Source organism: Mus musculus, chromosome 6 (genome assembly GCF_000001635.26).
Source record: "Mus musculus strain C57BL/6J chromosome 6, GRCm38.p6 C57BL/6J".
Taxonomy (NCBI): domain Eukaryota; kingdom Metazoa; phylum Chordata; class Mammalia; order Rodentia; family Muridae; genus Mus; species Mus musculus.
Genome location: NC_000072.6, coordinates 112292787 through 112319389, shown reverse-complemented (window position 1 = coordinate 112319389; position 26603 = coordinate 112292787). Strand labels below are relative to the sequence as shown.

General features: G+C 45.1%; 1 protein-coding gene across 1 annotated transcript in view; it reads right to left on the bottom strand.

The window, feature by feature from the left end:
- Lmcd1 (LIM and cysteine-rich domains 1) overlaps positions 1-26603 on the bottom strand; it is a 56666-nt gene that overhangs the window by 11034 nt on the left and 19029 nt on the right. The window contains exons 2-4 of the mRNA NM_144799.2: positions 14253-14341; positions 8649-8904; positions 3479-3814 (exon numbers count right to left, since the gene is read on the bottom strand). Of these exons, the coding sequence (NP_659048.1) occupies positions 3479-3814; positions 8649-8904; positions 14253-14341 (681 nt within the window). The remainder of the gene's footprint in view (positions 1-3478; positions 3815-8648; positions 8905-14252; positions 14342-26603) is intronic.

Genomic DNA, 26603 nt, shown 5'->3' with positions numbered 1-26603 from the left:
TTTTAAAGGAGGGACATGGCCTAGATTAATAAGCCTTTGGGGCAGTGAAGAATGTATAGCATCATGTAATATGGCATGGTGATAAATCTTAGGTGGCAGAGGACAGCGTCAAGGGCAGGAGTCCATGGTAGGGAGATAAAAATACAGTGTTAGATTCTATGTGAGTGTTTCTATAATACAATACAAGGAACCCTGAGATTACTGAGTTTTTTTTTAAAGCAGGATTCCTTTAACGTCATCCATCCATCCATTCATCCATCTACCCATCCATCTATGCATGGACTTCAGAGTGTGGCTCAGGCCAACATTTGGCAGTGTAACTCCTGGGAACATAGCTTTATGGCCTGTTGTGCTGCTAAGCTGCCCTCATTGGGATTCTCTTTTCTGGTTCAAGGAGACAGAGAACCTAGATGCTTTCTTCTGGAGCAAATGGCAAAAACCAAGTATCCACAGGATGCTTTAACTCAGCATCTTCTGGATACTGTTATGGAAATGGGATCTTGGGCAATCTACCTACTGTGTATACACCTGGGAGTCCACATCTCATGGCTCTCATGAAATCACCATGCCAGGCATTTGTGAGAATTTAAAGAGACCCTGAAGGTTTGAGTAAGGATTCGTACTTAAGAAATGTGGAAAGGGGATGCTGCTGGCTTCTTAGACAAGATGTCATCCAAATTGTTCCTATCTTCCAGAGCCCAGGTTGGCTTGAACATCGATTTACTTGTGGATCACATTTGTTGATCACCAACAGTCAACCTCAAGGATACCCACTGTAGATACAGAGATAAACAAGCTCTCAGAATCTACAGAGAGTGGCAGATGTGACCCCATAATGACACAGCTAGATACTGAGTTAAAATTGTGGTTGGTGTAAGACAAAGAACTACATCTTTCATAGGCATCAGACAAATTTAATCCTAACAGCTTCTTATTCCCAGCTCATTTCTGACTGTGGAATATGACAGTCACTGGCTGATATTATTACTTAAATGCTTCCAAATTGTCACAAATATTCCCCAGAGTTAAGTACAGGCAAGAACCCAGAATCTCAGAGCATCTTTGTTTCAGTTCTATGTTGAACAAATCTGTGGGGCCCAGTCAAGGACAAGGTATGTTCTCAAAACAGCATCTCTTCCTTGGGGATGACAATTCAGAGAAGTCACAATGACATCAAGAGATTCACTTCCAAGTTGGAATTCTTTAAAACTTACTCTTCAAACATTGACAAGTGTTAAAGGGTGAATAGTGGATGGGACTGGGGTGGTATGGGAGAGCAGTTTATAAAACTAGTAACTATGATGGTAACTAGATTTAGTTTCTCTTTAAAGTCTGTCACACCTATATCCATTCCAGTCTCTTTAAAGTCTTGGGATGGACACATATATCCACCCTAAGAAGTAAGATTTTAACTTTTACTGACAGGGCTTGGAGAGGTGGCTCAGTGCCTTTATTCAGTTCCTAGAACCCATAGCTGTCAGCTCACAGCCATCTGTAATTAATTCTAGTTCCAGCAAATCCAATACCCTCTTCTGGAATCCATAGACACCTGCATTACCACATGTATATACCCACCAAGAGACATACACAGCATATACACATAACTAAAATCAATCAATCAATCAATCAATCGATCGATCGATCGATCGATCAATCAATCAATCAATCAAACAACCTAAAAAATTAAAGCTCACTGTTAAATAATAAGGTTAAAAAAAAACCCCAAAGTCTTGGAATTTTCAGCTAGAAGAGCATGAGGCTGTGGCTCCTTGGATGGCAATCCCAAGTTCGGGCAAGGTTGGGGTAGAGTTGGGAGCTACTTAAGTAACCCAGAGTCAGGAAGAACAGGGTAAGCAGGCTCTTGGGCTGTCTTTCTGTGGATTGTCTGTCTAGAGACTGTCAGCCTCTTTCCTGTAAGACATACCTCATGGCCATGATGGCTAATCTTGCTTATCCATTTAGCTGGGTTGAGAATTGTCCAAGAGATTACTACAGTTCTTGTATGGGGGTGTTTGCAAGGTCCTTTCTAAAGACCATCACTTCATAAAGACTTATGACATTGTTGGTAGATGATAAAGGGTAGGAGATAAGGCCTGGCTAGATCTGGGAAGTAGGTCACTGTGGACCTATACCTAGAGGCTCTATCAAGCCTTGGCCACCTCTATTTCCTCACCCCCATTTTCTGTCTATCAGATGCTTCCAATCCACCCCCATGATTCCCCTCCTGTAATGTCCTTCTCAAGCACATAGTGCCCTCTGAGACCATAAGGCAAAGTGGAACTTTCCTTTCTTAAGTTGCTTATGTCAGATAATCTGGCCACAGTGATGATGACCTAGCAATCAGAGGGATCCCTGTGCTGGAACTTTCATAATCAAATGTTAACTATGGGTAAAAGAGGCCCCTTGGATGAAGGGTAAGGATAAGGCCCTCATCGTAGAAACAGAGTGGTCATCAGCCCCATGGTTCCAGTTTTGGCCTGAGGAACAGCTTAAGGCAAATCCATCCGTGAGAATTTCACCTCTGAAACATGGGCTTCTCTTTTGTGCTTTCTCAGGATGGCCCCAGATATGTGTATGTTCCACACAGTCATTAAGGAAAACTGTCAACCACACAACTGGAACCATGTCCTGTTTCTGACCCATAGCTTGCCCCTTCAGGTCAAGTTCTCAGTTCAACATGAGGCTGTTCCCACCAATATGGGGCAGTGACCTCTCCTTCCTTGATTTCCTGAAACCCAAGAGATGACGACATGATGGACCAATGAACAGTGTGAAACTCACCAAGTCTGGCCTCCCCAGGCTCATGGCATCCACTCTCCCAGCTCGTCACGCCATCAAACACACAGGACTGCTATTAGGATGCCAATTGTACCTTGTTTGTCCAAACTTTTAGTTCATGGGTTTGCAAATGCTCAAAGGTACAAGGCTCCTGCTCCAAGTCTATTGCTTGGATGGTCCCGAGTTACTCCTGCATACCAGTTGATCCTTACCACATTTTCAGAGTCTGTATTTTCCCCACAGGGAAGCTGGATGCCCTGTTCCTAAGCTGTGACCATTGGCTCATTGCTGGCATTCTCCTGGGGCTGTGCTCCTAAACCTTCCTAATGCTGCAACCTTTTAATACAGTTCCTCAGGTTGTGCTGGCCCCCAACCACCCACTTATTTTCATGGCTACTTCATCGCTGTAAGTTTAATACTGTTAAGGATTGGAATGTAAGTATTTTTTGGAGTTAGAGGGTTGCCGAAGGGGTCACGACCCACAGGTTGAGAACTGCTGTGCTAGCCTATGATCCTTTCCATAGGGCAATGGCCTGGTGTTATTTTCCATGTGTGATATCTGACACAGAGTAACAAGTATCTGCCTCATTCATTGAACATGACTAAACACATGCATGAGAGGTGGTATGGTAAGGTGGGACCCTGACAGCATAGCCCTAGCCTGGGCAGCTTTAGCCAGACCAGAGACAGGGACACTCACGTATTCCACTTCTTTGGATGGATCACCCAGGCTGCCATTGGTGGTTGGGGCAGTGGTCTCTGTGCCCTCTGGCTTTTCCTGTGTCTTGTTTTCTTCCTTGGGCAAGCCTCCCTGCCCTGGGAGGGCCACCTCGCCCACCCCAAGGGCCTCGCTCTTGTAGTGCTTGACGAACTCCTCCATAGCTTTCAGCTCATTCTCCACAAGTCCACGGCATCGAGAGGGGTCCTGGTCATAGATAGGGAGCTGATGCATGAGCTGGCGTCGGCGGTAGAGGGCACCCTCAGTGCCTGTCACAGGCTGCCTCTCCTTGGGGATGAGTTCCATGTACTGCAGGCCCTAGAGGGGGATGGAGTGGAAGAGACTATGTCACGTGGCTGTTGCTCATGGTCATAGAAGCTAAGACACAATCTACTTAGAACAAAAAAGAGTGGATCTTCTACTCTTAGCAGTGATTGAAGCATACATGCATGTTCCTTGTCCCCTTCCCTCTATTCCTTCCTGTGATGTGAGTGTGTGTGTGTGTGTGTGTGTGTGTGTGTGTGTGTGTGAGTGTGTGTGTGTGTTGAGTATTTACCTTCTTCTTCTAACTCAACCAGTAAAGGTTCTGGATTTAGCCCACCTTAGACTGAAATCCTGATCCTGGGCATGCTAGCTGTGAAACTACAGCTGCCTTTACCCCTCTCTCTGTACATGTTTCTCAGATGCAAAAATGTGCACCATGCAAGCCCTACAGCCTCTGGGATTCGGGAATAGGCTTCCAAGGCCTACCGAATTTTCCTTTCCTCTCACTTTCCTATCTGTGCCCTTTCTCCTATACTTAGCAGCCATGTTTGTTAACTGACCCAGTGTGTGTGTGTGTGAAGCTTTTGGAAAAGTCATTAAACATAGATTCCCAAGCACAAGTCCCCAGTTCATCAGGGCGGTTGTGACACCCAAGAATCTGCCTTCTGGGGATAAATCTCAGTCACTGAGGCAGACAGTTGGTCTAAACCCTTATGCTACTGCTATCGTCTGACTATGGAATGTCTCCCAGGGCTCATGTGTCCAAAAACTGTTCTTTGCTGGTGGTGGTATTCTAGGGAGCTGTAAAAGCTTTGGGAGGTGCATGACTGAGGGGGCATGCCTCCAGATTTATAGCCACCTCCCAGTTCCAGCATTCATTCCTCCCGTTTCCTGCTCTACTGAGATGTGAGCAATCACTGGTCATATGCTCCCGGTGCCAAAGTCACGAGCTGCTCCTGCCACTGTGGCTTCCCACTGCGATGCACTGGCTCTACTCTTTCAAAATGGAAGCCAAAATAAGCCCTTCTTCTCAAGCTGTTTCTGTCAAGTGTTTTGTTAGAGCAGCACGGGGAAATGGACTAATATAACTACCTTTCAAGGAGACACTAGCGAGAAACAAATGCATGAGATAAATCAGCTGGGACTCTAAGTATCTAGCAGGGAAACTGAATCGAGGCGAGTTCCTGGTGCTTTGAGAGTTTGAAAACTCAGGAATGTTCTGGGAAGAAGTGCGTGACTATTGGTAACACCTTAGAGGGACCTGCATGAGTCTTTCCTTGCCTAAGGCATAGCTACAGATTCTCATTTTTGGTTTTCACCAAAATGAGGCTCATTTTAGATTCAAAGGCTTTGCAGTGCGGATATTGTTCCCTTCCAAATGGAACATTTTCACTTCATTTACCTCACGGGCAATACTCCTGATTAAAAGAAAAATAAATCTGGTTTAAAATTGCTTTTCTTAGAAGAGTATAATGAGATCATTATGAGAATATGGTATTTTATGGTTTATTAATTTTAAAATACATGTCAGCACCTCTAAGTGTAGAATCCATAGGGTCTCAGTCAATAGCACCCCTTGTCTATGTGACTGGCAATTGTCTGAATGTTAACGTATCCACAGAGAACTAGTGCTTCCTTCATAGCCAAAGATCTTCTGCTTAGTGGGTCCCAGGGATGGGAGGCTAGGGGGTGAGAAAGGTCAAGGCTACAGTATGAGAAACCGAGAGACAAGTTGACTATTCCGGTTGACTTCTTTCCATTTCTGCCTTGTCCCTCATGACCAGCTTGCCTGGCTCCCGCTGTCCATCCTCTGTGAACCCAGCTGGCCTCAGTCTCGAAACTCGGAACTAGACTCATTTGGAATTAGGGGAAGTAGCATGTAAACTCCTACTGGAAATCACAGTGAGCAGCTTAAGCTACTGTCTGATATTAGTGAGCAGAAGTGCCACAATGTGAATGCTGGCTGTCCCTAAAGATTCACTTGTTATGGGTTGCTGGGTGCTCCTGGGTGGGCACTTGAAAGAGGTGGAGTGTAATGGGGCTTATAGGTCAATTTGGAACAAGCCTTTGAAGGGTTAGAGAGAAACCCTGGTCTTTTCTTGCTTCCTTGTTGAGAAGGGAGAAGCTTTCCTCGTGTCCCTACACAGACCCACATCATCCAGAACCAGGAGCCCAAACACCCTTTCCTCTTTATAAGTTGATTATCTTGTGAATTTGGGAAGCTGTCCAATACGGGAGAAGAATCTGGCTGGGTATGTCCCAGGCCTGGTAGTCACTGGGTTTTTTAGTAAGTAAATTCTAAAGAAGACAAGAGTCACGTGCCCACCTTCAGTTAGACTGACATCTGACTGTGGGTACCTATTTGTTGGCTGTGTCCGAGATTCCAGGAACTACCTCCACCTCCCATCTCAGTCTTTGCTGGCATAAAAATGCTCCTAGTACCCTTGGTCAACTCCAGGTATATTTGTTTGTACATGCCCAGTTGCTTTTCAAGTACTTTCTCAGAAACAAAAGGTGGCCAGAGTCCTGGGATGGTGAGGGGCAGCCTCAGCAAATAATCCATCTCCCCAAGTTCCTGATCCTGTGGATTTCAATTCGGTCATCTATTAGGTTCTATTAGGGCAGGTTTCGTGACCAGTAGGAGAGGACCCAGGCAGCCTTGTCTCCATACTCACAACAGAGAGTGAGAAGTTGCTGGTTGGCTCCAGCTAACAGCTTAAAGAGAGTCAAGGGAGACAAAGGACCCTACCTAGCCAAAGAGGCCAAGACCCTCTAGCCAGCACAGGAATAAACAGATCCCCTGCGACACCACATCGCTGGTGCCCCATCTGAGAAGGGATTCTTCCCGACCCTGTATTAGAGGGCAGCAGGTATAGTGGCTTTTTTATTTTAGTTATTGAGAAATAACAAGTGGATTATGGCATGACTGTTAACCGAGGCATTTCTCAAGAGCTGCCAATCCAGTGTCTGCTCTGCATCTCTCAGGGACATCTCAGGTGGAGAGATTCTAGAATCCATGAACATCAGCTGTGCTGAGAGTCAAGGGACCAGCAAAGGACTCTTTCCTAGGTTTTGCAGTAGAACTTACTTGGGCTCTAGAGTCAGGGCATGCAGTCCCCAGTCCAAGGCATTTCTTTCCTAGCATTTCTCTTGCTATTAGCTAAGAACAATAAAGGAGGGTTTTTTTGTTTTGTTTTGTTATTGTTTTTATTTTTGTCATGTCAATCACATGTCACCTGCAGGTGACAATTCCCAGTGTGCTGTATTTAGTAGGATGCTGAGGTATGCTGGGCTCAGTTGGGAGGCAGATCACTGCTGATATCAGTGGTCACATTGGGGGTAAGGACAGATCATGAGGCATGAGACTCACAAGAGTGCTCCCCCTTAACATGGGCTGTGACACACTCAGCCACAGAGTGGCTGTGACACGGAGGGAGTGGCAGACACTCAGAAGACATACATGCAGACTGCTCAGTAGATGCTGGCTTCCTCTTCCTGCTTTTTCTCTCTCCTTTCCAAACTAGTAACCAAAGCCCATTCAGCCTTTTTTTCACTTCTTGGAAGCCTGCTTTCAAATAGGCGAACTCTCTTGTTTGCCTTCTCTTCCATTTACCAGCCCTAATGACCTGGCTAGAATTGGGGTTGAAGCAACCTAGGTATTGACAGGGGTAGGCATGGAGGTCTGAGATCAAGGCTTGGCTCCACCTAAATCAAGTTAGCTGGGCATCTGGCTAGTTGCAGGCTCTCTCTGAGCCTGTTTCCCTATAACAGTGTGTGTCTAAGACATTGGGACATCACACAAGGCTGTGGTTGAAATACACTTAGTTTGGTGACCAGTGTGAAGTAATATTAAATACAAAGGCACAGGGGCAAGCAGATGGGCACCAGCTTGGAAGGCTGGTAGAGTTCTCTAGCTCTCGTTCTGGTAGGGAAGGGTGATGGACAGCCAGATTCTGTCCCACTTCCAAAATTCAATCAGGCTCGACCTGATTGAAAGCAGAATGAAACAGAGAGGGGAGGGGTGAGCCAAAAGAGTGTTGACCTGTGCCAAAACTGAGACCAGCCAGCTGTGGAGCAGACAGGGGGGTCTTTGTAGCCATGAGGTTTTACAAGGCAGCATTCATCATGGCCCTTCGATGGCTGCCCCTGATTAGAGGGGGAGCAAATCCGGGGCTTTCACCAGCTGCTTCCTGATACCCTCAGCCAGTTCTTTATGACTTGATGGCTTGTGTCCCACTGACTTGTGAGTACCACTTGCTGGCTTGCACAACCTAGGTGCTGAGGGCAGAGGGGATGTCTGAATCCCATGACATGTCCTGGCTCTGTCACTGCACAGATGCCACTCTCTGTGGCCAGCTATCAGCCCCTGCTTCACCTGGACAACTTGCAGAAGCCACTCTCTGCTTCTTGTTGTGTAAGGGAATCTGCCTTGCCGGGTGGTGAAGTTCATGGATACTTAAGAGTTGATCTTTTATCTAAGATCAACAACCCTCTGTGTCTGAAGAGAAAGGACTCTTCCTCTGTTTACCCATAGGCTTGTTGAGGAATCCTGATGATTTTATATGGAAATGAGAATCTTGCAGAGAAAAAAAGAAAGTTCAGAGAACCATGACAAATATCCCCAGCTCAGAAGCAAAGAGCCTAAAAACCCCAGTGAATGCCCCCATTCTAGAACCAGAAAGCCCCCAAGAGTTTCTATGACTACCTCGATCCATTCTGTAGGTGAGAAAACTGAGGTCTAGAGTCTCTGTGCTTCATCATTACCTGAGCCAGGAGTAGAGCTGAAAGTACAGCCATTCCTACCTTGTCCCTGAATTTCAGGAATCCGTGTCTCAGCTCATACTTAAGAGGGAAGAAAAATAATCGCTCAAGTAGAAGATAGTCTTACCAGTTTCTGGGTGACTCCTGGGGGAGCCCACTCGTAGGTGATAGTGTCAAAGGTGGGGTCTTTGCCGGTGGCGATGGGGTTGGTCATGATCATGCGGTTCCTCTTATAGATGCGGATGCCGTCTCCGCCTTTCACCCTGGCGGTGAGAGTGGCATACTTGGAGTCCATCAGCAGGCGCCCAATTTTCCGATCATCGTCCAGGTCAGAGCTTAGGCAGTGCTCCTCCTGGCTGCATTTACAAGACTTGCATATTTTCCTGGGGGAACAGTGGAAGCAAGTGAGACCATCCTCCAGAGAAGGTGTGCTTCAGCTCTAACAGTGGCATCTACTGTCTTGAAATCAAGCACCAAGTTTCACTTTATTAACCTGGAAAGACTGGCAGTGGAGGAACAAGGTCTTTAGGACAGGGAATGGCATCGAGGCAGCACCCCTGTCTTTTTCTGTCTAGCTTTGGGGAATTCAGGATGCAAATATCACCTGAGAAGGATGTGTCCCCTGTTGGTGGTAAACAAAAAGCTGCAGTGTCCTCCTGATGGTTATCATGTTAAATGTTAATTTATTTAAAATGTGTTTGGATTGTGGCCTGAACCTGGCCCTTGACTTACTTTTTACAAATAAAGTTTTATTGAAATGCAGCCATGCTTTGTTGTTGTGGTGGTGGTGGTGGATCCTTGGTTGCCTTGGGGCTGGAACTGTACAGTTGAGTACTTGCAACAGAGGCCCTCTGACCTGCAAAACCTAAAATATTTATTGCTTGGCCCTTTACAAAAAAATGCATGCTAAGTTTTCTGCTCTTAAGAGTCATTAAAATTGTCTCCTAAGATTCATGAGCTGCCTAAGTTCTGGTCAAATTCTTCAGCATGCCCACTGAAGTGAGATCGGGTGGGAAGTTTTTCAGATTTGTGGACAGAAGCCAGGGGAAGGGAGTGAACTGAGTAAAACCTTTTGGGGGAGGAGGGGGTAGGGGAGGGGGGTGAGAGAGGGGAGATTGATGTCCCAGGAGGGTGGCCTCTGAATGGGGCCCAGGAGGAAAAGATACATTCTGGGGAAATTTCAAGTTCACTTGAAAGCCCCGATGCCTCTCTCTCTGACAATTAATAAAAGAAAGTGTTTGGCTGTTTTGTGTCATGCTGTAAAGGTTTAGGAACTCTAGAGAGTTCCATGGTGTGAGAAGAAAAATGTTCTCCCCTCCCTTCAAAGGCCTGTCACCAAGGTTTGCTGTGCAGTGTCTCAGACACCCCAGTGCATGCAATTTAAGAGATTTTTAAAAGAAAGTGAGCAATGTTAAGACCGACTGCAGAGACGACGAGGAAGCATCCTGAAAGAGCCCTGCTTGCTTTTACACCAGGCTGTCAGAAGTATGGTTACATTGTCTTACATCCATGGTCCCTTGGCCCGGATCATGTTCCTCAGTGGGTGGTTAGCAATGTTGACAGTTTTCATTATTATTGTTAGGATGCATGATGCCTCTGTCATCCAGTGGGTAGAAGCATGGGATGTGGACAAAAACATCCTATAGTCCAACCTCCCTCAGTGAAGCATCATCAGGTTCCACATTTCAATAGTGCACTTTTGGTGTGTGTGTGTGTGTGTGTGTGTGTGTGTGTGTGTGTGTGTCGGGGTGGGGCTTGCAAAGTGCATCCCATTTGATGAGGAGGTTTAACTGGAACCTTCAAGGAGCTCACAATTAGCATGGCAGAAGGAGAGGGAACTTTAACATGAAGCAGCAGAAGGTTGAACTGCAATAGAATTATATGGGATACGGCATGCTTCTGCTAGCCCTAACTCACTCCCAAATGTGAGGAGGTCAGACACAGATGAGAGCCTGGTGTTCTGTGGTCTGAAGTCTGGAAAACATTGAGGTAAGGTAGGCTAAAATAAGCCCTACTTTTGTTTCGTTTCAGGCTGCTTCTTGTGTGGCTTGACGGGCAGAGTGTTATCTGGGGTGCTTGCATCTTGGAGTTCAAGATTGGTGGGCTGCCATGGGGAAGAGGATTTATCCCAGCACCACAGGAGAGAAAGACCTTAAGGGCATTGCAGTCTGTACTTGAGAAGTCGATTCTTTTTGGTCTCACAGAAAGGAGTCTCCTGTAATGTATAAGTGGGCATCTCATTCATTCTGAGAGGCAGGCTACAAGGTTGGTGATGGACTGTGATAATCATTTTCACTTGAGAGATGACAACAGCAGACTCAGACAGAAAAGCCTAGTATGTTGGGACACTGGAGAGGTCTGGCTATAAGCCCTTTCTGATCCATTTGACCGTCTGATCTCCTTATACCCCACAGGTGACACTGGATGTGGAGGTTGTTCTGGGCTGTTTTGGTTAATGGGGGATCCCAGGATGCTGCCTAAACTGATGGCAGTGCTAACCATTTGAGGTGGGGAGATGTTAACAAACAGGAGGATGTAATCTTTGAGATCTCTTGCAAGCATATTCATGCTCTTACCACTGGGCACACTGCTGCACTGCAATAGATGAGGAAGCCACTCTACCCTAACTCTTGTCAGGTACCCATATCGTGAGGGACACATTCACACCCCAAAAGAACCTAAGTGCCATTAAAGTGGCAAATTCTCCTCTCTTTTCGGATAACTGGGAATTGTATCCTGTTCTGTATTAGTTAAGTCTACTAGTTGCAGGCTTTCCCTTCAAACCAGGTTGACTAAAGTTCAGTCATTTAAATATCTGTTGGGATTCGAATATAAACTACCCTTCTTCAACTCAGCTCATGTGTTTGGACAACTGACTCCAGCTAATGGTGATGTGTGGAAGATTATAAAACTTTAGGGAGCAGAGCTTTGCTGAAGGAAGAGTGTCACTGGGGGGAGGGAAGGCATTGATATTTTATAGATGGTCCCACTTCCTGATTGCTGTCTCTTCTGGACTGCCCATGCAATACAATGGGCCAGCCTCATGCCCCCACTGTCATGCCTTTCCCACCAAGATGGACTGCATACCTTCTAGAACTGTGAGCCCCCCTCCCACATTTCTTCTTCTTCTAGAGTTGCTTCTGTTGCTTTACAATTGTAAAAATACAATATTTTCAATTACCTACTGTGAAAACTGGGACATGAAGCTGTGTAGAAAGTTTACTCCCCACCCCCGTTGAGATGCTGCGACATCACTGTATCAACCTGGGTTGGATTTAAGCTCCTAGTATGGCCAAGTGCAAGATGGCATGTTCTAGGTTAGACCTCCAAATACAATATATGCTGCTCAAGAAATTCACTTGGTTTAAAAACCACGGGCTCGGTGATAAGGAAACATAAGGCTTAAAACAACACCAAGAGACTTCTGCTCCAAGGAAGCATGAGGGATGGGGACAGACTTGTTCTGTCTCCATAAACAACCAGACAAACCAAGCACATACACTAGAGGACCCTTTTAATGTGCTGGGCAGCAGCAGCCCAAGACTGAGCCTTGCGAGGGAACACTTACCCTCTGTCTCAGGTACAGAGACTATCTAGCTGTCCACAGAGAGTTAAAGAGACCCCTCAATATTGTCTGGGACTCTGATGGAAGAAAGATTAGGACCAGTAGAGCTGACATGATGACTAAGTTAACTTCCTTCAAGGCCACACAGTCTGCTCAAATGGTTAAAAAAGGAATAGATGAACCTTGCTGCTGGGAGCAAGTGAGGGAGGAAGTTTCTTAGTGGATAAAGGCCTGGGTTGTTTGACTTGCTGGGTCCCTTCCATGTGGAAGAACACGTGTGCTCCTCTGAGGCTGAGGTATGTCAGGAAATGGAGTCAAGGAATGGGGCAGAGCTTCAAAAGCTCACAACCCACGGTAGTGCAGATATTTAAGAGCTAGAGGCTATGTTTCCTTTAAGCCTAAGGTCACACCATGCCATTTAGTAAATTCATCCCAGTCACTCACTGTACTTGTACATATTTGCAAAAAGGAAATACTATCTAATGTATAATATTGCTTCACTATTTCAAGATAGAAGCAATTGCTCATTATTAAGTAGGCTGATTTCTTTTGAGATAAGGGCTAATGTATGGCAGATATTTTTCAACTGCAATCTCATAGATGTCAGCATCTTAGGGGTCACCTGGGGAATTTTGATCCGTATTAAATGCTCAAGCAATAGTAAGGCACTAAGAACAAAAGCTCTTGGTTTACTATTGCATTCTGTGGAGTATATCCTTCCAGTCCGTGGTGGCAGCGGCAGTCACCAGGTTGCGCCCTGCATAGTTCTAGAGCCAACATCCACACTGAGGCTGATGTGAAGATTTCTGGGCCATTATGTTGATTGGCAGCTTCAACATTGTTTCAGAGCCTTCGGTGATAAAAAAGGAAAGGCAGATCCAGGAAATCTAGTTGGACCGGGCACTCCTAATGTACAGATGTGAATTACAGGTCCTGGTCTTCACGTACTGTGGACAGAATGCCTTTGACTCTGTGTGTGTGTGTGTGTGTGTGTGTAAGAGAGAGAGAGAGAGAGAGAGAGAGAGAGAGAGAGAGAGAGAGAGAGAGAGACAGAGAGAGACAGAGAGACAGAGACAGAGAGAGAGACAGAGACAGAGAGGGAGAGAGCATGTGTGTAAAGTCAGAGGACGACTTTTGGTGTCATTTCTCAGGTGCTGTCTTCCTTGTTATTTGAGAGAAGGTCTCTCATTGCTCCAGCAGTTGCGACAAAGGTTATGCTGGAATTTGCCAAGGCTAGCCTGGGTAGTCAGCAAGCCCTAGGGATTCTCTTGTCTCTGTCTCCTCAGAGACACTTGAGTTTGGGGAAAGAAAACCAAGTTCTCATGTTTGCAAGGCAAACACTTTACCAACAGAACTCTCTCCCCAGCTCTACCTTTGACCTCCATTTTAGGACCCACGCCTAAGTTAAAACCCACCCCAGAGAAGCTGCTGAGGTAAGAACAAGGCCACCTTCAGATCAGAGAGGGGACAATCCTTCCCTAAAGGCACCCCCAAATGCATCTTCCCATCGACATCTATTGTGCCTTGTATGTAAAAACATCTCCAACAGGCTCATGGGTTTGAATCCTTGGTCCCAGCTGGTAGCTCTTTTATATGGTTATAGAAATTTTAAGTGGAGGAGCCTTGCTGGAAGAACCGGGTCCATGGGAGTGGGCCATGGGGTTTTCATAGGTCAGCTCTACTTCCTATCTGGCCTCTGCATCCTGTTCCACTAAGATTTGAGGAGTACCAACTGCATCCTTGTCACCCTGGATCCCCCTCCTTTCCATGCAGATAGTATCTCCTCCAAACGTGAGCCAGAAGAAACCCTTGCTCCCTTAAGTTGCTTCCTGTCAGAGGTTTAGTTACAGGAAAACAAACAAACAAACAAACAAACAAACAAACCAACCAACCAACAAAGCAAATCAAAACAAGGGTATAATCCGCGCTGGACCAGAAAGCATCTACCTTGACATGGTTTATGAAGTGCAAAGTATTTTTCCTTACGCTCCTCAAGATCTTTACAGCATCCGCTCATTCCTGGATTAGGACAAGCAGGAAGGTTCATTCCCCAGCTGCCCTTCCTAGCATGCATCCTACACCGTCTCAGCAGAGAGAACCACCCACAGTTTTGGAAAGGACAGTCAAGAAACAAAAGCAGACAGTCTCCTTGACAAAATCCATTACCTCCACGAGTGAGGCTCGAAGCCGGAGCACATTCCCTTGCACCGCAGACAAGCCACTCCTCTTGCGGACTGCTGCTGGCCCAAGGACATCTGGAAAAGGAGACAGAGAGAGGGTGTTTTCCTTCACACTGACCTCTGGGAGACTTGGCATAACAGCAAAGGGACTGTGTGGGGGCTCAAAGGGCTCCTGATCAATATGCTGCCACTCACTGTTTACTGGGAACAGAGAAGAACATCCGGGAATGGGGCCATCGGCGGCAAGTGTTGAAGGGTGGGGCCCTTCCTAATAAAAGCTCAACTGGGGCTCACTGCCAGGCTCCAGGGCTGTCTCCAAATGCCAGAGCTGTCTGGAAAGACTTCTATGAGGGGTCATCTGCTCTTCTCCACACCTTCACTCATTCCTTAATCTATCTATCACTAGAACGGAATCTTCCAGAGTGCCTCTTCTCCCTCATTGCCTTCTGATTTATTGGTAGGATGTGACTGGACCAACACTACGGGCACATACAAAGGAACAGGCTCCCAGACATTTATGACTCTGAGAAAGACTTAAATATTTTGCTCATGGACCAAAAATAATCTCTTAAGCATTTGAAATTTCCTTTGGAGGCAGGGCAACACACAGGGCTGGTTTTGTTGCTGCTATGGATGCTGTGGTTAGATCCAGTAGTTCTCACGGGGTTCTTGAACCAGCAACCTTACACACAAGTACACAAGAAATTCAAGAACCCCAAAGTCTGACCCTGACTCCTTTTCATTAGACTGCCCTTTAACAGAATTCTCAGAAATGTATTACATTAGAATTGGAGAGGTGGTGGGTCAGTGATGGATCTGCAGGTTGAGAAACTTAACCTTGCTTTCTCCTGGGGAAGAGAAGACTGCACAGAGGTGTGTACTGTCTCCTCAGAAGCAGGGCTAACCCTGCTAGAAATGTAAAGGAATGTAAAGCCCCTCATTTTAACAAAGGCATGGATGATGCCACAGCATTTAATTACCGCCTACTCTGTGCCATGCATGGGGGCTTTAACATTAGACTCTGAGTGCCCTAAAGGATACACAAGCCAGGGGCCATAGAGAGGGAAGCTCATACATTTCACTCAATTTTGCAAACTACTGCTGAGTAACAGCAAGGGCTGGGCCAGGGAGCCAGACTGCAAGTCTAGCTATGCTAACTGCTATGATTTGGACATGAATGTCAGAAGTATGGAAGAGGGTGTCTGTTAATAAACCCTTATGGGAGGACGAAGTAGGTCACCTGGGGATGTAGACTGTGCAGACTGAATAGACAGAAAGTGGAGAGAAGAGAGCCCTGACAGTGGGAAGAGCAAATGGTAGAATAGATTCTGTGGTGTGGTCATCCGAGTGTGCTCTGGGGACATTTCTGGCTCACTCTGGTGTGTGTGTGTGTGTGTGTGTGTGTGTGTGTGTGTGTGTGTGTGTGTGTGTATGTGTGTCTATGTATGTACCAGGATGGATATTGTCTCACCTCAGGCATAATCCACATTGTTTGTTTGAAAAGATCTTACCCTGTCCTGAACTAACAAAGCAAGCTGAGTTGTCTGACTAGTGAACCCAGGGTATCTGCCTGTTTCTACCTCTCCAGCTCTGGGTGTTACTATATATATATATCTCACACCACACTGGCTTTTGTTTATGCGGGGTCTGGGGACAAAACTCAGGCTCTAATGCTTGTAAGGTAAGAATTTTAGTGACTTTTCTATAGCCCTCTGTTTGGTGTGGTTTTAAAAGGTATGCAAGTGTTGCGGGGGACCTGGTGTAGCTTGTGAGTGAACCTACCCTCATTGCCAGTGTTAGGTCAGCACAGTGATTCCCTCACAATGTCTTTCTCAAGCAGCCAAATCTCCCTGCAGTGATGGCTAGCTCCACCCGCCTCGCCTGGTGACGACTGTTAACAGTACAGTTACAAACCTGCTTTCTTTTTCAGATGCACAGGAGGGGACAGTCTAGTGGCAAGTGTTCAGAGGAAAGGGTGTTTATCTTTGCGTCAGATTAGTACTAGAATCATGTTATCCCCTCCCTCACCGAAGTGGGTCTTACCATGTGATCTAGTCTGGCCCCAGACCTGAGATCCTCCTGCCTTAGCCCCTCCAGGGTTAAGATTACAGATCTCTCTGCTAAGTGTGAGAGCTGAGATAGCTCAGAGCACTAACCACCTCTCTAATTTGGGGGCCATGCTCCGTAGAGAGGGCTTTGCTCCGTAAAGCTGTTGTCCTGTATCCGTTCTGGCATGCACCTCCTCCCCTCCTTGAATCATACCAGTTAAAATACAGCAATCTTTCCACACTTAATATTTGAGTGATTCCAAGTTTACTTAATTCGAGAATAAGGCTTTATTGTTGGAGTATGTCAGGTATCCCCAGAGGCCTGGAAACAAGGCATCCTCGAGGAAGCATTTCGTAAGTAACCCAGCAGGCCTGAGCAGAAGCGATCTTCTAATGAGGGGGCTATTTAACCTTCCTTCCAGGAGGGGATTAGTTTTAAGGACTGATCTGGACTTGCGCTTCAGTGTGACTGCTGGCTTCTGTTTGGTTGAGAAACAGTGATGTAAGACAGTTGTTCTTCAGCGTGTCAGCCTGTGATGTGGGGACCAGCCTCACTGCGCTGGGTCTGGCATTTATCAGCTATGTGTGTGTGGCTGGATGCAAGCCGTTGTTCTGCCTAGATTAGGTTCCTGCTTTGTAAAACTAGAAAACCACCTGGGTGGGGCTGCCTGGCTTGTGTTCCCCGCAGTACTCAATTGTGAGGTGTTACAGAGATGTTAGTATAGCAGCAGGCTGGAAGTGAGGATTCCATGACAAAGTACAAACGGCAGGCCGGATGTGCAAAGGCTTCTGACCTTTAAGGTGCCAGCCTGTGCTAGATACAAGAGAGTAGGGGAGTGGATCCCTATTTCAGGGAGAAAGGCCCTTGGTGAGGGGTCAGGCTGGACTGAGTTTTAATAACACTTTAGTCTCTCTTAATGTACAGGGCCAGTGTCTGGGCTTGTCACATCCCTCTCTTCCCGACTCATGGGGATAATAAAAACCTAACCTGCCTCACAGAGTTGCTAAGAAGGTTGATGGAGAAGCTACAAGGAAAGGATTTAGCACACAATTATTATGCACTGAGTATTTGCTATTGTCTTTAGATCCTGTGAAAGACAGTTTGAAAGACCTTGAATTAGTCATTTTTTCCATGGCCTTGGGGACTTCTGGGGAACCCTTTTATGAAAGGCACACCCTATTTGTTGCCTCTCTGATTGATTTAAAGGTAAAAAAACCAAGTAAACAAAATAAAATAAAACCTAAGGCCAAGGCATGCTCTGTGCTTGGTGACTCACTCATTAAGCAAGGCTGATTCTAGCCTTTGTCCTTGAGAAACTCTTGGTTTCGTTTGGTTTTCTATTAACTAAATTTGCTTGTTGACAGTCTCAGACATGTATAATAAATATACTGTGATTACTCTCCCTGCCTAGCCTCTCTCATTTCTCCTCCAAATAAGTCAAACCACCCTCCTTCCCTATAAATCTGTTTCTCACATCACATCATTTCATTTTGTGACCTACTGAGTTTCAACCAGAGTTTACGTGTGTAACCATGGTTTGGAGTTGTCCATTGACGCCCAGTTGGTATACAACAGAAAACAGTGACACAGTACTTCCTAGACTCTATCAGTAGCTGCTAGCTCAGAAAGAGGGTCAGGGCTCTATGATCCCCTCTTCAATCCATAACTGACTACAGCCAGGTTAGTCTTATGCAGGCTCAGTGTAGGTACTGCTACATCAGACCTGATAAACTCTTTCAGCAAAACTTAAAGGTTTCTTCCTAATCAAGAAAGGCCACTATATTTAGGCAAGTGATGATAGAGGGGCTCTATCCTTGGGCTACATCATCATAGTCATATAGGTATAGGAAGCAGAAATTAACTTCCAGCCTGTTAAGTGGGACAGTCTTCATAATTAAAAAAGTTCTTAGAAAAGAAAAATATATGGCTTCGCAAGAAAGAGTTACATTTAGAGAGTCAGGCCATGCATCCAACTAGTTTCCTGGCTGATTCTCCAACACAATAAACAGTCACTTGTTCAGAGCCTGTCATTCACTGGAGCCAGGCAGACTCAAGCATCTTCAACACAGAGAAAATGATGACCTTGTTGACTGAGGAGTGGGGAGGGGAATTAGTCAGAAGCAGAGCTCCAAACAAGATCCTCTGGTTTATAAACAGTGCACTTCTCTGATGCAGATGCTGTTGAGGGATGGCACTGTGTCTCCCAGCCTCTCCCAGCAGCTGAGAATAGAAGCTTAAGGGAACCATCACTCTAACAAAGGTTTCTTAGAATGCAGGGTCTAATCTGTTGTTTTCTTTGGAATGGAAGAAAATGCATTTGGACAAAAGGTGTGGTAGGATGTGGTACATGCAATGTAATGTCTTGGAACTGGATCGCTCATTTCTTTAAAGGATTTCAGTCAGCCTGGTAGTTACTGATGGTGTAGGGAGCAAGAGACAGCCTAGGGACTTTAGTCTCTTTTAAGCATTTGCTTTCTTGGTGAACTCCTAGGGGAAGTATCTCTCTTGTTCTCTCTCAGTGTCTCTCTGTTTCACTGTCTTTCTGTCTCTGTTTCTGTGTGTAAGCATGCATGTGCATATGCATGTGTGTGTGTGTTTGTGTTTGTGTGTGTGCATGTGGAGGCCAGAGGTTGATATTGTGTACTTTGCTCTATTGCTCTCCACCCTGTTCCCTGAGACACTGTCTATCACTGAAGCAGTAGTTCACTAATTCAGCTAGGCTGTCTGGTTGTTGATTTCTGGGGAGCCGGCTCTTCTCACCCTTGCCCCGGGGTTACCACTCTCCACTCTCCGGCTTTTATGCAAGGGCTGATGACGCAAACTTAGGCTCTCATGCTTGGCACCATCTCCCCCACTCGCCAGGAACTGTCTCAGCGACAAAACGTCAGCAAGAACAATATAGGGTTGAGAAGACTAGGAATTTAAAGGGGAGACTGTAGTGTGGAGTTCAGGATGAATGTGGAAATTAGAAAAGGGGTATCCTGCTTACTCTCTTTCTTCTTTGGGATTCGTGTAAAATAAAAACAAAGTTGCTTGTAAAATGAGATGCAAATGTATCATTGTTTAAAATATTATTGAAATTTTGTAAATATGGCATAAAGATGGCTGGTAGATTCTTTCATATTGCTATATAATGGCAGGAAGACACTGGGTATTGGCTCCCCTGCATCCTGTATCATTCAGAGACAGCTATTTCACTAACTGCTAATACTTAGTGACCTGTATGCTGTCTTTCAGGTCTTGGTCTTGGGAGACATAAATAACATCTCTGTTTTTGAAACTTTCACCACTAAGATTAGGATTTATTGCCTTAGAAGGCATCAACGCATCAACTAGTTTTGTGTGATTGGCATCCTCATTGTGCTAACATTAAATTACCTACAAAGACTTGGTACTTTAAAGGGTTCTGATCTGGTCCCAATATTTTACAGTTTCTCTCATTGATGAGTAGGAAAATCTCTTGATGACATGACAGTCATGGTCTTAGCATTTGACAGTGGTCTGTTAGTGCTAGCACATGCCCTGTGACTATCCTGAATGCTTCCTGAGGTAATATCTTCCAAATGGATGTTGGATTCTATCTGAATGGGACTTGTACCGAAAATCTTATAAACGTAGGTGATTGAGGATGGCTGGTTAACCTATTAGGTTACTTCAATCAAACTCACAGGGATTCTATCAGTGAACAGGGAGTGAGGATGGAGGAAAGTGGATCAGGGTGAATAATGAGACTGTCCAGAAAGAGCCAGTATTATATTCTGGAAAAAAAATACCAATCCTAAAACTATCCCACTACTATAAATATCCCGATAATAATAGCTTTATGGTCCACCAAGTGACTTCACTTCCTTAGTCATTCTTTCTGCTAACAATTAGGGTCAACCTTTGAAGACTGTTATTATTTCTGGTTAACAGATGAAGAACAACTTGCCCATTTAGAATGGTCTGGAATATAGCCCTCTAGAGGAGGAAGGGGCTTCTAAATCTACCCCCACTCGATGCTGTGTTTTCCCCAATGATCATGGATGTAGCTTACATTTACTGAGCACACCTTTATTCCAGGCAAATGTCTAGCATTTACTTACTCTGAGAGTTCATGTAAGAATTCTGCAGCCCTATCAAAGAGATAGTTTTTATTGCTTTCATTTCTAGATGCCAATACTGAGGTCCAGGCATGTTGAGCCTCTTCTTGAAGATCCAAGAGTAGAAGTGACTGAACCATGATGTTGTACCAGGTAGGTTTTGTTTCATGTGTACTTTTAGCCAATCTGCTATGGAGCATCCATCAAAAATACTGTACTTTATACCTTGGCTCGAATCCCTTATCTTTTCTAATCTCTATAATGATGCCAGGAGGAAGATGTTTTCCATTTTGTCCATGAGAAAACAAATCCATATAACCACCTTACTTCCTGGGACATGGTTCATACTTGGATTATAAGAATCCAGCTCTAACTCTCTACCATATCAGAAGTCTCCAGACTCCAGGCAGCTTCAACTGCAAGTGTCCTTGATTCTGGGAATCTGGGTTTAAAAGGAGGCAATGCACCTCTCTTTGATCATGAGGTCCTAGGAAAGTTTGAATAAGGAGCAATAGGATAGGGTTCAGGTCCAGTTTCCTTGACCTCAGGATTTCTACCACCTGCTCATGTTTTGATCAGTAAACCAAAAGATGTTCAAGGTAACATATAAACTTCAAGAACAGAAGGGAAGGTAACAGAGGAAATGGATCAAAACCATGGATCACATATATTCTGCTCTTTCCTAGAAGCCGGGAAAAGCTCCAGGTTGTTAATACTTAGTATAGCATGGAGCTGGAGCTTGATATTGGACCCAAATGGTGGAGAGGTGAAAACTTTTCTCCTTAACCAAGATGGAAGCAATTTTTGGCTTTACTTCCAACTCTTAGGCTCCTAGGAGGTTGATAGGGTTCATTTCACAAATTTAAATATATCCATTTCTGTTTCCGTTTACTGTTGCCACTCAAATACTTTTTCTAGTCACCTGGGCCTCTAGAAATCCTCAATGTATATTCTAAGCTCTCCACCCCCCCCCCATATTTATATAACCCCCAGAGACCTTCAAGCTCACAACTGCTTTGGCTAGAGGTTTTAACAGCAGTTTTAATAAGTAGTGTTATTCTTCATTACTTGTGCATATTTTAGCCATGGATTCAACCAACCATGGGTAAAAAAAAATATTGGATAGAGGGCTTCATGAGATGGCTCAGTGGCTGAGATACAGCCTTCTCTTCCAAAGGTTCAGTTCCCAGAATCTACATGGAGGCTCACAATCATCTGTAACTTTAGTTCCAAGGGATCTGAAGCCCTTCCTGGCCTCTAAGGGTGCTGTACACACATGGGCCATAGGCATACGTATAGGCAAAAGACCTATATACATAATAAATAACCCTGGTACTGAGAGAGGGGAGATCTGTTGGATCCCAGGAGGCTTTTTCTCTGTCCAGGCAAGTCAAATGGTAAGCTCTAGGTTTAGTGAGAGACCCTAATCTCAAAAACTAAGGTAGAGAGTGATAGAGAAAGACAAGTTGGTGTACCCATGCTCCCATCCCCACACACACATGCCTAAAACACACATGGACACACACACACATGCATATGTGTGCACCCATATTTCTGAGCTGGAGATTCAGTTTACAGAAAGCCCTGGGTCCTATTCCAGCCTCACATATAGGTGTTGTTGCGCATGCTGAAAAACTTGGCACTCAAGAGGTAGGAGCAGGATAATTACAAGTTCAATGTCATTCTGAGGCACAAAAGGACTTTGAGGCCAACCTGTACTGGACACTTTGTTTCAAAAATAACAAAGTCATATTTGGGATGCAAGAATTTATCCACAGTATGAGAAACACCATCTGACTCTGAACAACTGTAGCTGGTTCGTAGGATAATTTCAACACATACAAGCCAATTGAAAAAGAGGGAAAACAGGCTTTACCCAGAAGCCCAAGTCAGGCCTGGCCACCACCAGCTTTGTCATCCACTAGCTGTGATCCTAATCTGTTACTTCAAATAAGATTTTAATAAACAACACAAAGTTTTCCACCCATAGAATTCTAAGCACTAGATCAACAGAGCTAATCTCAGTTTGTTTAGTCTGTGAAGTTTCAGCCTCACTATACAGTTCAGTGAAAGGATATCAGGATTGAAGGCATTTATTCTCATCCATGCTTATCTTGATGAGAACTCAAAAACCTCCCAGTGTGGAGACCATAGGAACCCATGCTCGCACACCAGGGAGGAGAGAGGGCAAGAGGAGAAGGAGGAAGGGAGAAGTAGGAAGGGAGAGAGGGAGGGAAGGAAAAAGGGAGGGAGGAAGAAAGGGCTAAAGGGAGACAGAGAAAAACACACAGAAATAGTGAGAGAGGGAGAGAGGGGGAGAGGGAGGAAGGGACAGAGGGAGAGAGGACAAGAGAGGGAGAGAAAGAGAGATTGATGCAAAGAAGGCCCAGAATGCCTGTTATGTGTCCCATAATAACAACAAAGTCTTTGGCACTGTCAATAAAGACTCAGCACAGTTCTAGGAGGTACATGTTCAGTCATTTCTATGGTTGTCACCCTGTCATGGTGGAGAACTTTGGTCAGATAGCCACTCAAATAAGGGGAAGGAAACAGAAATTTCTATGCATCCCCTTACCTACTGTCTTGTTCTGAGACAGTTATTTTAAGGCCTGTTGTCTGGTGGAACCTTCTAGAATACACACTGTACTCGGTCCATATTTGGGAAAACAGGATTACTTTGGCCATGGCCTAAATCTTTCTTTTGGGGATTTCTCAGAACCTGGGGCTGTGAGTGAGTAACAAAGCAGAAGATGAACCGAGAGCAACTGTTCTTGATTTGAGAGCAGAAAAGGTAAGATAGAGAGAATTCATTTTGCAATGCATTAGGTTAAAAACAATCCAGATGCAAACAAACACTGCCATGCATGCTGGTCTGTCCCCACATCTCTAGGTACCCTCCCTTGGTCTGCTTCTACAGGAGGTCTGCCTGAGGAAGAACTGAGCAGTTCTTCAGAAAAGAGCAACTCCATGCTTACAATATAAGCAGTGTGCTGTGATGGCTTCATCATCACCACCACCATCATCATCATCATCATCATCTGGGGTGGCTGCTGCTGCTGCTGCTGCTGCTGCTGCTGCTGCTACTGCTAGTACTACTACTAGTACTGCTACTTTGGGTCTTGTACTTTGAAGGTAAATTTTTCAATGGTTGGGACATGAAGTCTATACCTTTGCCAAGATCTCTGAAGTTCTTATGTAGAAGAATGAGAGAAGCCTTCTTAGCCAGACCATTTTCCCCCAAACATACTTCTTAGGAAAATAAAAGAAAGCTGTGGTTCCCCATGTAGCTTGCAGACATGGAGCTCATATGAGCCCAGGTGTGTCATCTCCTTCTAGATGGGCCTCTTATCCTCTTCTGCCTAGAGCTAGGGAGGTGTGGAGGCCATCATTAACCCCAGGAAGGACAGGGCTCTTAGTCAGTGTCAGCCTGGAGAGGAGGCAGCTAGCCAGCAGCATTCCAGGGAAAAGGAAGGGCTGTGGTTTCCTTGTGTCTGGTTAGGAGGACAATTACTGTGCTTGGCACTTCAACTTGCAATCTAGGTTCCTGCCAGGGAAGGTGTGAGCATCCTGAGATGACAGCTGTCAGGCTTCCTGAAAACGTTCCTTTCAGGGAAGGGCAGTCCATGTACCGTGAGTGACAAGAGGAGCTTAGTTTCAGCCTCACTGAGATAGAACCAGCACATAGAAATTGTGTGCACATCTTCTAGTAATGTCTACCTCCCGTACAACCTCTAGAATATGATAAATTGAATGCTTGCTTAACCAAGGTAGAAAGTTGTATAATAATTTTCCTTTCTTTCCACTCTTTTTAATAATTTCACTATTACTATTAGAAGGGGAAAATGATAAGACCTTCACCCAAGGTTTGACACTTCTTACAAAGTCCTGGGATGAGAGACATTAAGAAAGAAGAAATGATCCAGACAGACAAGTCCTCTCTCCTAAGCCTTCTAAAGAGCCCTTGAAAGCACATGACCTGTATATGGTCATCAAAAGTCTCCTGTGTCTTCTGAAGGTTGGGAGATTGGGGTCACATTGACAAAAGCATTAGAACAAGGTACAAAGTCCCAACTACAGTACTGAGAGATTGGTTGCTGAGCGACCAGCTTTGTGGGACAGTACATGGAAAAATCTAGGAACTCAGTGGTCCAAACCCTGGACACAGACAGTTTTGTTTAACTTTCTATTGGCAGGGTGCAAACTATGGAGATGGAGGGAGAAAGAAAGCCAGCCTTCCTGGCTGCCAGCGGCTTGCTGATAGCCCATGTTTACACACTGCAGTATCCAAAGCAGGTCCAAAAATCTTATTCCTGAGATACCCCCATTGGATTGATGGGATAAAGGTTTTTAAGGCTGAACTCAGATTTTCCTTTGGCCTCAGTTGCCTTTGAACTAGCTACCCATGCTGCCTAAGCTAATATGAAAAGAGAGATGTACAAAGCAGAGAGGGTCCACTCATTGGCTGCACCCTCATCCCGTGTCTAGAGCAATGGTTCTCAACCTTCCTAATGCTGCAACCCATGAATACAGTTCCTCCTCAATACAGTTGTGGTGACCCACAACCATAAAATTATTTTTTGTTGCTACATCATAACTGTGGTTTTGCTACTGTTATGAATTGTAATGTGATTATCTAATATGCAGATAGTCTTAGGTGAGCCCTATGAAAGGGTCCTTCAACCACCAATAGGATTGCAACCCACAGGCTGAGAACCACGGCTCTGGAGGGTTTGAGCATGTTTGTATGGAGTTTGCAAAGCTAAAGCAGCCCTGGTTAGACTCAAACTCCGTGCATAGTGGATGACTTTGAGTTTGCCTTGCCTCCCCTCCTGTGCGCTGGGACTGTACCACCTCTCCTGAGGAATGCAGTACAGGGAATTGAATGCAGGGCTTTCTGAGTGCCAGGCAAACACTTTACCAACTGAACTGCTACATCCCTATCCCCAAGTTCCCCAGAGGACTTTTTTTTTTTTTTAAGGACAAGATTTTATACTATAGCCAGCCTGGCCTAGTCTGTAGCCAGGCTAACCTGGAATTTGTATTTTCTGTCTCAGGTGTCTCAGGAACTCCAAGATGCTGTCATCTTGGAGGTGTGAGCTACCATACCCCATTTGGGAGTTGGTTGCTGTTTGGGGAAGTGCTGGGGATTTGAATCCAGAGCCTCACGTAAGCTAGGCAAGCCCTCTACCAGGGAACTACAACCCTAATATATACCCTGGCATTTTCTAATGGCTCTGTGAAGACACTGCTCATTCCCACAGGGTGGGCACTGGCTATGGAGGGGACTCGTGGAGACAGAAGCTAACTTGACACTTTTGATCAATGCCCAAGTGCTTTCTCCTCCAACGCAGCCCTTTCCTAGGAGTTGTTTTCTTCCTTCCGTATGACCTTTAGCTTTAGGGCAAATAGAGCACAGCTATATAACCCTCGCTATGAACCAGAAGTTATCTGACTCCCTTGAGACTCTTATCCAAGTAGCTTGGGGGAAGTGAAGATAAGAAAAAATAAGATCCTTTTATGGGATCTCTTCCTCCCCCGCACCCACACTTCCTAAATGAGAACAAGCTGCTGGTGTTCCTGGGTCAGATGTCTTCAGGTTGCACATGGAGTCTAATTCATTTCATGGGTCTTAGAGTTCATCTCTTCATTAACTTTGTTTCCAGTGTAAACTATAGTTTTAAAGTAATACCTGCTCATTATACCTTCCTGTTTGGTGAAACACTTGTGAATTCAGTACTGTACTATTTTATAAATGTAATTCTATAAGAATATAATTGTGTGTATGTGTGTGTGTGTGTGTTTTCTCATTTTCAGAGCAACGTGCTTCTATTTGGCATTAGCTTAGGAAAGGGGGAGCTGGAGAAAATCAAACAGGAAGTTTTTAAATCTTGTCTGTCTGAATCTTAATATCTTGAAAGGAAACATGCTATCTAAATGTGTTTTGTGGCCCAGTTAGTAAAAGTCCGCAGGCTTCACTATGCAAATGCCTCCTGCAAGGAATCTCGAGCTTAAATTGTAGGTTAGCTCATTGACAATAAAAGCACATGCAGACATGCCTGTGAGTGCATGTATGCGTGCATGCACACGCACACGCACGCACACACACACACACACACACACACAGAGAGAGAGAGAGAGAGAGAGAGAGAGAGAGAGAGAACAGATGCTTAAGCCGACATCAATGCCTCATTGACAAAATAACAGTG